The following is a 16,129-nucleotide window of genomic DNA, read 5'->3' as shown; positions in this document are numbered from 1 at the left end:
AGTCCTGTATGCTTTGAGAAGGAAGCTGACTCAATATTTGGAACTTAAGGTCCTTTCCCTTCTGCTAACTGAGGATTCTCCAGGGTTATGGATTGAATTGTGTCCCCCCATGTAGACATTTTCCAGTCTTACTCCCTATTCCCATGAATACGATCTTATTTGGAAATAGGGTAATTTCAGATGGAAAAAATTAAGTTAAAGTAAGGCCAAACTGCATTAGGGCGAGTCCTAATCCAATATGACTGGTGTCTTTATAAGAGGAAACTTCGATGCAGACACTAGGAAGAGAATGCCATGTGAGGACTGAAGCAGAGATGAGCCCAAGGATTGCTGGCAAACCTCCAGAAAGTAGGAAGAGGCAAGGAAGGATTCTCCCTTACAAATTTTCAACTTCTAGCTTCCAGGGCTGAGGCAACAGATCTCTGTTGTTTTAAGCCACCTAGTTGGTGGTACTTTGCTATGGCAGCCCTAGGGAATGAAGACATCTAGGAAGCCACAGAGCATGCTGGCCTCCTCTGGGTCAACATGGCACAGACCCAAGCTCCTTCCCAGGGTGCCTTAGTAGTGGGACTGGCTGGACTTGTGAATAAGGAATGTCCTGTACTCCCTTTACGGTCCAGTGTATCGTTTCCCCTTTGCCCACAGGACTCACCAGTGCCTTCCCTGCCCAGCAAATCAGTTACAAGAGAAAGTTATTTTCCAACTTTGAACTTGCCAATTCCCCTTCCCTCCCACTCCCATTTCTGCTGGATAAGTAAGTACTCTGCTACCCCAAGCCTGTTTTCCAGGGAAAATCCCAGGTGCAGGTAGACCAGGGACCTGAGTGTACAAGTTCTGAGGGGTCCAGTGTCAGTAGATTCTCTGAGAGCAGCAGTGGCCAAGTTCCCAGTAGGTACTTGGGGCCTGGAAGGGCCAGGAATCCAGGCCCTCCCTGGCCCCAGGAGGAACAGTGTACTGATTTTTTGAGTACCTGCTATATAACTTCAATTCTCTTTTCACCCTGTCTTGCTGTACACACTTATTCATTTTCAACACTCAGCTTCATCTCCATGAAGCCTTTCCTGACTCCCCAGCAAGGATGCCTGCATTCCTTCAATCAACACACATCCTTTCTAGAAGAACTCAACTTTGATCCAGGCCAATAGAGATGGTAATGAAGCTAATGATTCCTAACAATTTTCATCCTGATTAAAAAAAAAAAAAGTCTGACAGTAGATGAAGTATGACGTTATCATCCTGGGGATAATGGAGAAAGGAGGGTCTCCTGGCTCCAGTCCCCTTCCCAGGCCAGCAAGGAGTATATTCAGGAAGGCCTTGATGACTCTGGTTATCACCACCCTTTCCTCAGTAGCTTCAATTTAATCCTTTGGGCATTTTCTGAACACTAGCTCTGGTGTTCACCCAATACTGGGAGGCTGGGGAGGAGATGCATCACAGAGATGTGCAAGAGTCTCTGTGAGTAGGGGAGGGGGCATTTGCCTTCCACGTCCTTCCTACCATGTGCATATCATTAGCAGTGAACTTTGCCACCCTCTTTTAGGGGTCTCTCTGTCCCCTGACTGAGGGCTGAAAGCTAAAATATCCCTCAGTAGGGAGTTGGCAAAAAAAAATGTGGCATATTTATATGATGATATACTCCATAGCAGTTAAATGAATGAACAAGATCTCTGCTTATCAATATAGAGCTAAAAAAAAAATTGGGGCATAAAAAAGCTGCTGAAAAACAAGTTTAGCATGATTACATTTTAAAAAGCACACCCAAAAAGCAGATTTTTTGACGGGTGCATGAAAAACCATTTTCTGAAAGTCTGAAAGGACAGTGTAAACAGAGACTACATCTCATCTATCCGTTTCACCAGGGCTAGTGCAAAACCTGACATGCAGTAGGTGCTCACGAGTATATGCTGCATGGCTTCACCTGGGGGACAGGGGACCTTGTTCTGAGATGTTTGGGGGCCTCAAGGGATTCTTCCACACGACTCTCTTGCTCCCTCTTTTCCCTCACCCCTGCTCCATCTAAGCCCAGAACCTACACCTCCATTCTGGTTGTGGCAGCTCCAGACATGTCTGCTTGCTCCTCAGACTCAGACTCAAACTCCCACCCACTGTTCCTCTCTTCTTCTGGGGACTGGTCAGTGAGTGACTCCCTGGGGCCACCTCCTCTAGCCTCGATCCCAACCTGGTGCGGTGAAGACGTTAAAGTGAGTGTGTGTGTGTGTGTGTAAGAGGAGCAACCTGCTTCTTAGAGCTGGGGTTAGAGCAGAGCAAGCAGGTGACTCAGTCCTGGCCCATTAACTAAAATGGTCTACTTCAGTCTTGGATCACCTGCTTCCAAATGAGAGGAAGTTCTGGGTACTCCTCAGATAGCTAATCTGCTGTGCTGAGAGCTGAGAAAGGAAATGAGCATAGGCATTCATGAGCATGGGAAAGGCACTTCCTGCCCTGGCCTGCTGAGGGAAGCCTGCCAACTTTCTGAGGTAACAAGCCTTTAAATTGTATTTATCGAGGAAAGGATTCAAATGCAGGGTGCATGTGTTTGTGCGTGGGGTGAGGGGTACACTTTAACACTGTAACAGTGTAAATGATGAACACCAGACTTGCTGGATGGATGCTTTTGACAGGCTGAAGAGGAGGCCCATTCCACTTCTTTAAGCACAGTTCTCTTTCTGGCAGGTGCATGTCAGCAGTGGACAAGTGTTAGGGGCCCAGAGGTGAAAAAGAATCCCTGCCTTCCTGGAGCTTAGAGCTGTACAGAAGACAGATATTCAATAGATAATTGTAAAACTGTTACCTGTCCTCCAGGTTTTGCACATGCTATCCTTTTTTGTCTGGGACACCTGGGATTGCCTTTGTCCCATTTCTCTGGTTGCTCCTGTCTGTTAGCTTGAGTAGGCGCAGGACACTTGAGAGGCTTCCTCTGATTCCCCAAGTCTGCCTTCTGAGGACTTCATAGGGTTCCCAGAGGGGATTGCTTCCTGCCTCTCAGGGCTTGCCATTCCAGGCTTGCACTTTTGTTTGCTTGTCTGTCTACCTTTGAGACCATAGCTTACCAAGTGCAAATCTGGGTGCCACAGTATCCCCAGTATCCTCTGCAGCCCACTCCCTGCAGGAGAGGGTCAGTGAATGAGTGACTTCCCATTCACTATGGTGAATGGGGAGTCCATGAATGTTGGGGATATCCATACTGACTTTGAGTAAGAATGGTGCTTGGGAATGTCTGCTGGGGGGTTTGAACATAGAAAAGGTCACATCAGCGCCAAACACACCAACCCACCTGTCTGACTGATATCCCTGTTTCTTACACTATAGCCAGCCAGAGTTACCTGCTCCATCTTGGTCTTAGTGGGTTTCTGAGATTTGTATCCTCAAAGCTCAAGAGTGCTAGACTGCCTGGGCTTGGCTGGCTCCACCGCACACTGGTTGTCAACCTTGGGCAAATAACAAAACCTCTCTGTGCCTCAGTTTCCTCAACAGTGAAACAAAGATAAGAGTAGCACGTATTTCATTGGGTTGTCTGGAACTTAAATAATGAGTCTTGTGAAGTCTGAGTAATGCTGAATGAAAAAGTCCTTAATATGTGCTGGCTTTTACTATAGCCCCACTTCCAGTGGCCCTGCTCTAGTCACTGTCTAAACCTCAATTCACTGATCTTAGAAATGAGAATGATAGCGATTAAATGAGAAAACCAAACTGTGTTTTCATCTGTGTTCTATGACCATGGGTGTTTGTGGATGATGCCTGTTACATTCAGGTGTACCAAGGGCTAGGGATCCTCGGTCCAGCCAACCCAAAGCAGTTCACACAGTGTAGGGTCAGAACTCCTCCAGCCTAAAGAATTCAAACTCTGAAAACTGTTCTTCTGGGGCACAGGCTGCTGTGGGTTTGTCTGGTCAGAGAGGTCTGCAGAACTTACTGGTGACCAGAGGAAGCACATGGGGCAATGGCTGGGCCGTGGGAACCTCAGCTGCAGTCATGGTTATTCCAGGTAAAAGAAAGAAAGTGTTGCAGAGGAGGCAGCCACTGGCCGGGAGCAGGTAATCTCTGGACCGGCTTCCGGCTCCGTTAACGCTCAGCCGAGGTCACTGGGAGGGGCGCTCAGGGCAGGTACCCCGAAATGGCCCAGGGCCTCTGTCTCAGCTACTCCCGCAGTGTAGGAGGGCTCGAGGCCACACCCTGCCCCCAAAGAAGCGGCGCGTTTCCTGCTAGCTGGAGCTCAGGGTTCGCCCTCCTGCCGCCATTCCTCCAATGGGACCAGGAAGGTGAGGGCCTGGCAGTCGCGAGCCCAGATCCTGCCTATGCCCCTCGCCTGCCGCCCACGCCCCTTGCCCGCCACCCGCGCCCCACGCTTACTCTGCAGACAGCGGACTGCGGCCAGGCAGAGGGCGAAGAGTCCCAGGGAGATGCCTCGGTTCTTCTTCCTGCTCAACAGAGGCCTCATGAGCAAGCCCGTGGTGACACGGGCAAGGCATGGGTTGCTTAAGCAGGGTTTTGTGTTTGCTGCACCGGTTACCCGTTGCCGCTGCCAGTTCACCTTCTCTCTCCTCCTCTTCCTTCTCTGGCTGCTGCAAGTTCTCTGGGGCCCTCTGCAGACGAGCTGGTTGTATGCCGGCAGTACTCTGGTTGAACTAGTTCCCAAGAAGGGGTGGGAGGGCAGAGAGAGAAAGAAAGGAATGAGAATGCACACAATCAGAGGCAAATAATGAGCTGTCTCCTTTTAACACGCAGTTACTAGTATTGATTCAAGATTCAGCTGGATCCTGGGTGGCAGAAGGGAGGGAAAGTACTAGCTGTACTTGAGGAAGCTGAGGGATGGCTTTTAGGAAAGTGAAATAGCCTGGGGTGAGGGGGTGTGTTTTGGTTTGCTAAAGTAACTGAAATGCGATATACCAAAAATTGGTTGGCTTTTACAATGGGGATTTGTTAACTTAGAATTTACAGTTCTTAGATGGTGAAAATGTCCAACTCAAGGCATCAAAAAGAGGCCTCTGAAGACAGGCTGCCGGCATCTGGGGTTCTTCTATTACATGGCAAGGCACATGGCAAAGTCTGTTCGTCCTTCTCTCCTGGGTTTTCTAACTTTTGGCTTCTGGCTTCAGTGGCTCCCTCTCTCAGCTTCACTGGAGCTTTTCTCTGTCAGCTTCTCTTAATTTTATCTCTTAGCTTCTGTAGGTGTTTTATCTTCTTATAAAGAACTCTAGTATGGGAATTAAGAACCACCTTGAATGGAGTGGGTCATATCTCAATTGAAATAACCTAATCAAAAGATCCTGCCTTCATCTCTCTCTATCTCTATCTCATCAATTCCACAGGTGAACTCACTGCCCTCCTTCTGCTGCATGGGACAGGACTCCCAGGATATAAATCTCCCTGGCAACATGGATCATAACTCCCAGGGATGAACTTGGACCTGGCAACCTAAAAATGAGAAAGCCTTCTTGACCAAAAGGGAAAAGAGAAATGAAATAAAGTATCAGTGGCTAAGTCGCTGAAGATGATTGACTAACTTTAGAGCTTTTAAGGTCTGTGTGACTGTGAAAGCTTTGTAACTGGCACTCCCTTTATCCAGTGTAAGGACAGATGAGTGAGAAAAAAAAGACAAAAAAAAAAAAAACCCACAAAAGAACTAACAGTAGGGGGTAAGGTGGTATGGGATGTTTTGGGTGCTCTTTTTTTAATTTTTATTTTTATTGAGAAATCTTCACACACATACAGCCCATAAAAGATGTACAATCAGTGGCTCACAATATCATCACATAGTTGTGTATTCATCACCATGATCTTTTTCACATTTGCATCACTCCAAAAAAGGAAATAAAAAGAAAAAATTCATACAACCCATACCCTTTACCCGTCCCTCTCATTGACAATCTAAGCAATATTTTTTTACCTCTTTCAATCTACTGAATATTTTTTACCCCCTTTCCCCCATTCTTTCTTTCTTTATTTTTCCTTATTTATTTATTTATTTATACTCATTTGCCCATACCCTGAATAAAAGGAGCATCAGACACAAGGTTTTCACAATCACATGGTCATATTATAAAAGCTAAATAGTTATACAATCATCTTCAAGCATCAAGGCTACTGGAACACTGTTCAGCAGTTTCAGGTACTTTCCTTTAGCCACTCCAGTATACCATAACCTAAAAACAGATATCTCTATAATGCGTAAGAATAATGTCCAGGATAATCTCTCAACTCTGTTTGAAATCTCTCAGCTACTGACACTTTATTTATTTTTCTTTTCTCTCTTCCACCTTTTGGTCAAGAAGGCTTTCTCAGTCCCATAATGCTGGGTCCTGCTTCATCCAGGGAGTCCTGTCCCACATTGCCAGGGAGATTTATACTGCTGGAATTCATGTCCCATATAGGGAGGAGGGCAGTGAATTCACCTGCGGCGTTGGCTTAGAGAGAGAGGCCACATCTGAGCAACAAAAGGTTCCCTGGGGATGACTGTTAGGCATAATTATAAGTAGGCTTAGCCTATCCTTTGCAGGAATAAGTTTCATAGGGCAAACCCCAAGATTGAGGGCTCAGCCTATTGAATTGGTTGTTTCCACTGCTTGTGAGAATATCAGGAATTCAGATAGGAAAGTTGAATATTTCCTCCTTTCTCCCCAGTCTCCTTTTTTAGTCTCTGCCCACATTACCCTGGGATATATTGGGACATAACATCAACCTGTGTAGACCAACAAGATCTCACAGCATTTTCAAGATTCCATGTAATTATGGTGTTCAAATAAACTGACCATACAAGTTAAATTAGATAATGCACTATCCAAAATATAAATTTTGCACCAAATAAACATCTCTCCCTTTAGTCTCGCACAGAAGTTGAAGTTTTAAAATATGACCATATCATCTTCTACCCTATATTCTGATTTACCTTAGTCCTATGCAGATCAGCTTCCTTCATATCTCTAGTGGAAGCCTGGTCATTTTTTGCAGCTTTTTAATAGCTGTTATATGGGGTAATGCTGACTTTCATAGCTTCAGAGTTCTAACTCTAAATCTCAGGTGTCACAGAAATACCCCCAGTTTCTGGGAGTGGCCAGGTTATGCACAAATAGCTCAGTATCTCAGAATTTAGAAATAACAGTTACAACTCTAGAATAGATGTGACTGCTATAGGAGCTTACAGTCTAGGACCCTTTATAATAGGCCCCAATCGGATAACCCATGCTCTTGACTTCAGTTCTCTGAGATGGTATATTATTGTTTGTCCGTATGAGTAAGGCATGATAATACTTATCTTTTAGTTTCTTCCATTTCTTTCAACATACTGTCCTCAAGGTTCATTTATTCATCTAGTTGCATGCCTCACAACTTCATTCCTTTTTGAAACCGCTCAGTAGTCTGTTGTATGTATATACCACAGCTCCCCCTTCCATTTCTCAGTCGTTGTACCTTTAGGCCACCTCCATTCGGTGCCAATCAGAATATCTGTTTTCAGTTTTTGGTGTATTGGAGTAGCTAGAGGGAGATACCTGAAACTGTTGAACTGTAATACAGTAGCCTTGATTCTTGAAGATGATTGAATAACTTTAGAACTTTTAAGGTCTGTTTATGTGATTGTGAAAGTCTTGTAACTGGCACTCCTTTATCCAGTATAATGACAGTTGAGTAAGAAAAAAAAAAGACGAAAAATAAATTAAAAAGTAGGGGGAATGGGAGGATGGATGTTTTGGGTATTTTTTTAAATTTTATTTTTATTTTCTTTTAAAAAAATGTACGGAACTCCTATTTGGAATGATGAAGTTGTTTTGGTAATGGTTGGTAATGATGGTAGGATGACGTTGTGAATGTGATTAATGGCACTGAAATAGATATCAGAGTGTGACTGAAGGGGGAAATTTTGTATTATATATATGGTAATAGGATAAAAAATTTTTAAAAATCCATGAAAATGCACTATAGAGATGGTGAACCTTAAGTTAAATCATGGGCTATAGTTAAAAATGCAATTATAAAAATGTGCTTTCACCAGTTGTAGCAGATGTACCACACCAGTGCAAGGTGCTGCTAATAGGATGGTATATGGGAATCCTGTATTTTATGCATGATTTTTCTGTAAACCTCCAATTTCTGTAATAAATTAAAAAAATATATATCCCACCTTTAGGAGATCTCCTCCCACAGAAATGGATTAAAATAACATAGCCTTTTCTGGGGTATATAACAGCTTCAAACTATTACAGCATGAAAGAGGGAAAAAGAATCTCAGGCTGCTCTGGCCAGTAATAACATCCATCCATCCATCTGTCCATCTGTCTGTCCAAGAAATGGACTGGACATCATAGACTCTTAGAAATCATTTGTGAAATGAAACTTGGCTCTCTGTTAAGCACTGGGGAGTCCCACTATAAGCAAGAAAGACATGGGTACCTCCTCAGGTGGGGCAGAATAATGAGCAATTACTCTAATTTGTGTATGTTGCTATGATAAGAGAGGTCCAGGATGCTATGGGTGCTCAGAGCAGGAGTAATTAACCTGAGTAATTAACACAGGGAATAATCACCATTGGTCCTAGCTAGTCATGAAATTCTATTTCATTCTGTCAAAACTAGAGTTTCTAGCCTCTGTTGCAGCTAGGGTTAGCAGTGTAACCCAGTGTTGGCCAGTGATGTTTAAAGAGGTTTCTACAAGTATTTCTGGAAAGATTTTTGCCTTCCTGATAAATGGGACAGATAGGGCTGGGACTCCAGCCCTTTCTGTCTCCCTTCTTTGAAAGCATTCATAGTGTTTAGGTTTGTGGCGTCAGTAAAGCTGCAAAGGTAAGGACAAAGCTATCATGATAAGTAAGGATGGTGGAGCAGAAAGAAAGATACAAGAGACTATGGTAATTCAGCATCCTTTCCTATCTCTCTTCTGATTCCTAAGGGAATTTATTGCCAATTCCATGTGCTGTTTGTGAGGCTGACAATAGAGGTACCATGCTGAACTTCTCCAGGGTAGACTTATGACCCAGGGTGACCAGTCAGCCAAAGTTAAGTTCAGGATTGGGCAAGCATGTCCATCAGAGTCTTCCTTGGGAATGATATGTGATCATTGCTAGGATTGCTAAAATCAGGATGTGAACCCTGGTGGGGAGACACTAAATGGAGGCTGTGAATGGAATATGAAACCAAAATGAGACATGCTGAGCTGGGATGTGAGGAGAGAAATAGAGCTTTAATGATATGGTTTGAGCTCTGCCATTCTGCACTTTGGGGTGTGCCACTTGTCAGCAAATAAATTCTGTCCTTTGCCTCAGGAAATTTAAGTTGGATTTCTATGATTGAAAATTGAAAAGTCCCTTTAAAATGTCACCTTATGTGTGAGACTAAAGCAAAAAAATGTTTATTTGTTACAAAATTTATATTTTGACTAGAGCGTTTCCTAATATAACTCATGTAGATAGATTGATTGAATGTCATAAGTACTTGGAATCTCAGGTAGGACATGAGATTTTGTTGGTTTGTCCAGAGTGATGCCCCAATGAATCCCAGAGTGATTTGATCAGTGACTGGAAAAGTATTTGCAAGCCCCCTTCGGGGAATGGTGGGAGCGGGGAGAAATTCAACTTCCCCAAGTGGAATTCTTGATATTCTCACAAGCAGTGTGGACAACCAAAGCTATAGGCTGAGCCCCCAGTCTTGGCGTTTGTTCATATTAAACTTAACCCCACAAAGGATAGGTCAAGTCTACTTAAAATTTAGGCCTAAGAGTCACCCCCAAGAGAGCCTCTTTTTTGTTGCTCAGATGTGGCCTCTCCCTCCAGCCAACATGCCGAGCAGTCTCACCACCCTCCCCCTCTCTGCGTGGGACATGACTCCCAGGGATGTGGACCTTCCTGGCAACGTGGGACAGAGATCCTGGAATGAGCTGAGACTCAGCATCAAGGGACTGAGAAAAACCCTAGAATGAGCTGAGAATTAACATCAAGGGATTGAGAGAACCTTCTCTACCAAAGGGGGAAGAGTGAAATGAGACTAAGTGTCAATGGCTGAGAGATTCCAAACAGAGTTGAGAGGTTATCCTGGAGGTTATTCTTATGCATTAAGTAGATATCACCTTGTTGTTCAAGATGTAGTGGAGAGGCTGGAGGGAACTGCCTGAAAATGTAGAGCTGTGTTCCAGTAGCCATGTTTCTTGATGATGATTGAACAATGATATAGCTTTCACAGTGAGACTCTGTGAATGTGAAAACCTTGTGTCTGATGCTCGTTTTAGCTACTATATCAACAGAAGAGTAGAACATATGGAATAAAAATAAATAATAGGGGGGAACAAATGTTAAAATAAATTTAGTTTGAGAGGCTAGTGGTAAATGAAAGCGAGGGATAAGGAGTATGGTATGTATAATCTTTTTTTTCTCTATTATCGTTTTATTTCTTTTTCTGTTGTCTTTTTATTTCTTTTTCTAAATTGATGCAAATGTTCTAAGAAATGATAAATATGCAACTATGTGATGATATTAAGAATTACTGATTGTATATGTAGAATGGAATGGTATCTTAATGCTTTGTTTGTTAATTTTTTTTAATTAATGAAAAAAAGTTTAAAAAAAAAAAAAAGAAAAAGAAAATTGAAAAGTCCTAACACAAGAGTCCTGACATTTTTCTGTTCTGCTTTATTCCATTAAGAAGATTCAGGAATCACTTGCATTCATTTGTTTATTCATCAAATATTTAACAGATCTTAACATGGTTATGTCTGCAATGATGCAATTTCCAAATAAGGCCACATTCATAGGTACACAGGTTACAGTTTCTACATACTTCTTGGGAGGACACAGTTGAACTCTTAACACTCACTGAGGGGAAGATGTGCCATGGAAAGCCTTTTCCTTGTTTGAAAACGAGTGGTCTAAACTGCTTTTAACATGTAGCTTGTATTTAGACTCTGTAGTCAGAAGTTGTGGTTATTATTGCATTAGTAAACCTTGTTTCCCCTTTTAGGCGATAGTTACCTTAGGGATTAATGCCATTGCTTATAATTTTTTCATCCCTTCCACGTGATAATGGAGAGGCTGTGAAGCCTGTTGGTTAAGAACTTTGACTTTGCAGTCAAGCAGACCCCAGGAGAAGCCCAGATCTCCATTTGCAAGCTGGGTGACCCTAGGCAAGCTATTTAACATTTCTTTAGCATCAGTTCCTCATCTGTCTACTTAAAAGTGCTGTTGTGAGGGTTAGATAAGACACAGATATGAAATGCTTAATTGCAGGCAGGCTGACTAGTAGACCCTTGATCCATGTTAATTATTATTACAGTGCCAAACTCAGTGCTTTGCATGATAAGTGCTCAGAAATGTTAAATTAATTTATCTAGTATATTCATTCTTTTTGTTCTTGGGCTCCAAGACAGAGCCCAACAGCAGAGACCATTTCTTCTAGATCTTTTATGAGCTGTCTCTTCTTGCATGGTGCTGGTTGTACAGAAGGTGTTCAGTAAATACATAGTGGAGGCAGTGTGGTGGAGTGCAAAAACCTAACTTCAATTCTGGGTATAGCTATTTTAGTATGAAAATGATTTAATATCACTGGGTCTCGATTTCTTAATTGATAAAAATTAGGCATTTCATACATGACCTGAGGCTGATGAGGTCTGATCAATTTCATAATATGGTCTGCAGGAGATTCTCAGTCAAACATAAAAATTAGAAGCAAACAAAGAAACCAGTTTTCCTGACTCAGCTGACATTTGTGAGCTTAGTTGGCCAGCAGGGCCTGCCATTATCATTAAGTACTCAGATGGACTAGGAACCCCATGGACAAAATAAGAATTGAGCTGTTCACACCTAGTTCTTTTTTTTAAATGCGATTTTATTGAAATATAGTCACATACCATATAGCCATCCAAAGAGTATAATCAGTGGTTCACAGGATCATCATATAGCTGGGCATTCATCATCAATTTTTTAAGATTTTCATTAATCCAAATAAAAAATAAAAATAAAAATAAGAAAGAATGTCCCAAACAAACAAACAAAAAGAATGCCCCAAGCATCCCAAATCTCCCAGCCCCCTTTATTATTTATTTATTTTTTGTCTTTTTATTCTTCCTCACCCATCTATACACTGGATAAAGGAAGTGTCAGCCACAAGGTTTTCATAATCACATGATCATACCTTGAAAGCTCTATAGTTATATAATCATCTTCAAGAATCAAGGCTGTTGGATTACAGTTCAACAGTTTCAGATATTTCCCTCTAGGTACTCCAATACACCAAAAACTGAAAAGAAATGTCTATATACTGCATCAGAGTAATCTCCAAAATGACCTTTCAACTCTATTAGAAATCTCACAGCCACCGAAACTTTATTTTGTTTCATTTCTCTTCCCCCTTTTGGTAAGAAGGCTTTCTCAATCCCACATTGACAGGGCCAGGCTCATCCCTGGGAGTCGTGTCCACATTGCTAGGGAAATTTATACCCCTGGGTGTCATGTCCAATGTAGGGGGGAGGTCAGTGAGTTCACCTGTGGGGTTAGCTTAGAGAGAAAGGCCCATCTGAGCAACAAAAGATTCTCTGGGGGTGACTTTTAGACATAATCATTAGTAGATCAAGCCTAATTCTGATAAAAGTCAAACATGAAGCCATGCACTATGGAGAAGTACTGCCAAAGAAAAATAGGTGTGATGAAAGCTTAAAAAAAATTAAGTTTGCCACTGTTCTTAGTAAAAATTAGCATGGTCTGCAAGCCACACAGAATTTTCTGATGCTGTGCATCATTACTAAAAGCATTGGTATAGAAACTGTCTGCTCTAACAGGGAAGAATATTTTATCACTGATGTTGTTTAGAACTGCCAGTGCTTAATAAAACCTTTAACAACTTATTTTTTCTGCAGCAGTTTGCAAGGCAATGTAAAACTGCCCTCAGTTTGTCGTGGATTGAGAATATTTGGGTGCCTCTGGACTAAGATCTCGTTTTGTTTCTTAATGCTTTAATACTCTTATCATTATTCTGTTCTCAGCACAGATTTCATTAGCTGTAAAAAGACCATCCCTGACCGTCTAATCTAAAGTAGCGCTGCTCTACACACCACTGTAGTCATTATCCCATCCCATGTTTGAGAAAACAAACAATACCCTTAGAACCACTAAAAATGGATATCTTAGCTAGCTTAACTACATAAAGTATCCATATAATCATTGCAAAGCCTGTGTTTGTGCAGTAAGTTTCATAAACCAATTGAAAACTGAGGCAACAAGGAAAAAAATCTACATATTTAGATAGGAAAGTTCTTAAATACTTAGATACCATTTGATCAGCTGTCAAAACTGAATGTTCTCAAAATATCAGGTGGAAAGTTCTTACAAATATCTGCATTGCTATAGTAATGACCTATGTTACTAAATATTTCCTCATTTCAGGAAAATTGAAGACACAAGTATTTAAACAATTAATATATAGAAATCTTAACCACCTAAAATGGAAATCTTAGTTAGCTTAGCTATAGGCAAATTAAAAAAAATCTAAGTAGTCATTATAAAGTCTGTTTGTACAATATATTTCATAAACCAATTTAAAATTCAAACAAGGAAGGAAAATATCTATAAATACAGAGATCAGTTACTTGAATTTTAAATATTAAACAGTATCTTAAACACCATTTGATTAACTATCAAAACTGTGTGTGTTCTTGAAATACCAAGTAAATATTTTTTTGTCAAGAGTAAGATGTCAGTTTTATTTAGAAATATTCAGGTACAAAAAACGAAAAACTATATATCTAAGAATGTTAAGAAAAGGTTGGAAATCACCAAATTGCTCTGAGAATACTATTAAGACAGTTTGAATTCAAATATTCCTTGAGATATGAATTATCCGAATTTCTTACACCTATACTATTCAGATGTTCATAACTATTTTCTTTAAAAAAATTTTTTTAATAAAATGACTCCACCTTCTTATTTTTCCCTGGAAGACAGTTTTAAGCAAAAGTCAGTCATACATCCTAATGAAAATTGTGTAATATACCCAGTTTTCAAAGGTGCTTATCACTAGAAAAAAGGATGTATACACCTGATGATTTTACTTTTAATCATACTTTGTTTCATTACACCAATACATCAATCACATTAAGGCATACTGAAGCATAGAAGGTCATATAATTTGGTACAAAAGCCTGGGATATTACCAATTAGGTAGTTATATCAAAATTTAAAAATTTCCGTAAAACTATTGAGAGGTTACACAGCTTAAAATTTATAATACACATCAAAATATATTCCCAACAATTCAAATATTACATTTAGAATATTTTTGAAAAAGGTTTATCTTGAAACATAAGTGCAACCTGATAGATATAATAGGAATGAGTTCTGTATTTTAATTGGCACTGAGACTTTTCTCTTTGGTACAATGTACTACAAAGTATTAATAACTTGGCAACAGGGAAAAATGATCTAAATTCATCTCCAACCAACAGTTGAAAAATTCCTAGCAGTAAGTATGTAAATAGTATCATCTACTCTAGCATATATATTTTGACCTTATACTTGAAAATGTTTTTCCACAAATGGCAGTTACTGTGGTCATGTGTCAGATATAGAACTAATAAATGACATAGGAGATAAGAACAACAAAAAATATTATAAAGCATACTCTAACTTTTTAATAACTTTTGCTTGCGGTTGCCTTCTGTGATGTATAGTTTCGGAACCTCTGTTTTACATATAATTGGAGTTCTTACGATCCTTGTCTTTCTTTAAGGTGCTACCCAATGCAGCAAAATACAGATTCTGAAATATTTTACAGGTAACTTTCTTTTTGGAAAAAGCAATTATTTCTTCTTCCAAAAGTCTTCTCTTTTCTTCACGCTTTAGTCTCTCTTCATGGTGGACTCTTTTAAGGTGTTCACATTTCACCTGTAGCTGTCTTTCAGCTTCTTTCAACATGGCTTTCTTTCTCCTTTACTCATTGCACAAACATCTACTTCATCTCTTCCTCCTTCCTCTGAAGCTCACCATAAATTTCATGTCTTTTGGTGTCATAGGTCTTGAAGACTAACAGGCTTGTTTTCAGGGCCCATGTCTTAAAACCCCATTTCCTCCAGTTTATATTGCCTATAAAGTTCATATGTCGAGTGTGGGTTTGTGTCACAGGTCTTCCATATTTGTACAAATGAGCATTTCCCGGTGCTTTACAAAGTCACAATGGTTTTCATTTTCCACTTGCACAACACCCAAAGTTTACTAACGAGCTTTGACCATTTTATTTCCAACTTTTACCCCTTCCATACTTCCTACACCAGCAAATGGTAAGTGTCCATTCATTGAAGCATTGATTTTAGCAATAGTTTAATCATCAGGTGGAAACTAGTGTATCTGGACGCCATTGCTAACCAATTCACTCATGAGCTTGATCTTAAACTTCTGTAATTCAGTTTTAGAAATTGCATCTGCTTTGGCAATTAGTGGTATAATGTTCACCTTACTGTCAAGACTCTTCATAGTTAAGAGATCAAGGGTCTTCAGAGAGTAGCCTGTGGGTTAAATGAAGTATAGGCACACATGGATACAAGAAACATGGTAGTTAAAGAGAGAACACTTAATCTTCAGTTCTTCTTGGAAATAGGCCTCAAAATGAGCATCTATGTGGTTAACTGTAAGTTGATAACTCTCTTTGTTTATTTGGTCACCAAATCCCACTGTATTCACAACAGTCAACTTCAATTGAACATTGTATTCCTGAAGTTCAAACCTCTGAGTTTTAAGTCTAACATGTGGGAAAAATTTGAGTATTCAGTCTTCAAAATTGGTATTAAACAATGTGTCCCACATTGCCAGGGAGATTTACACCCCTGGGAGTCATGTCCCATACAGTGGGGGAGTGCAGTGAGTTCACCTTGTCGGCGTAGAAAGAGAGGCTACATCTGAGTAACAGAAGAGGTTCTCTGGGGGTTATTGTTAGGCCTAATTTTAAGTAGGCTTAGCTTATCCTTTGCAGGGATAAGTTTCATAGGGGTTAACCCCAAAATCAAGGGCTTGGCATATCATAAATGAATATTGAATATTTTCCTTTTTCTCCCCATTCCTCAAGGGGGCTTTTGCAAATACTTCTTTATTTACTGTCCAAATCACTTTGGGATTTATTGGACATCACACTAACCTGGACAAACCAACAAAATCTCACGCCCTATT

At 40.7% G+C, this 16,129-nt stretch overlaps 1 protein-coding gene and 1 pseudogene across 1 annotated transcript in view; both read right to left on the bottom strand.

Moving 5' to 3' along the window:
* Nucleotides 1-4,701, bottom strand: part of VSTM5 (V-set and transmembrane domain containing 5) — a 29,006-nt gene extending 24,305 nt beyond the window's left edge. Inside the window, exon 1 of the mRNA XM_077113247.1 lies at nucleotides 4,351-4,701. Coding sequence (XP_076969362.1) covers nucleotides 4,351-4,438 — 88 coding nt within the window. The 5' untranslated portion in view covers nucleotides 4,439-4,701. The remainder of the gene's footprint in view (nucleotides 1-4,350) is intronic.
* Nucleotides 4,702-14,656: 9,955 nt separating this feature from the next.
* Nucleotides 14,657-15,769, bottom strand: LOC143643383 (septin-10 pseudogene; annotated as a pseudogene).
* Between the last annotated feature and the right edge of the window lie 360 nt (nucleotides 15,770-16,129).

This window comes from Tamandua tetradactyla, chromosome 8, assembly GCF_023851605.1.
Source record: "Tamandua tetradactyla isolate mTamTet1 chromosome 8, mTamTet1.pri, whole genome shotgun sequence".
NCBI classification, from domain to species: Eukaryota; Metazoa; Chordata; class Mammalia; order Pilosa; family Myrmecophagidae; genus Tamandua; species Tamandua tetradactyla.
This window is presented reverse-complemented; position numbering and strand designations above follow the sequence as displayed.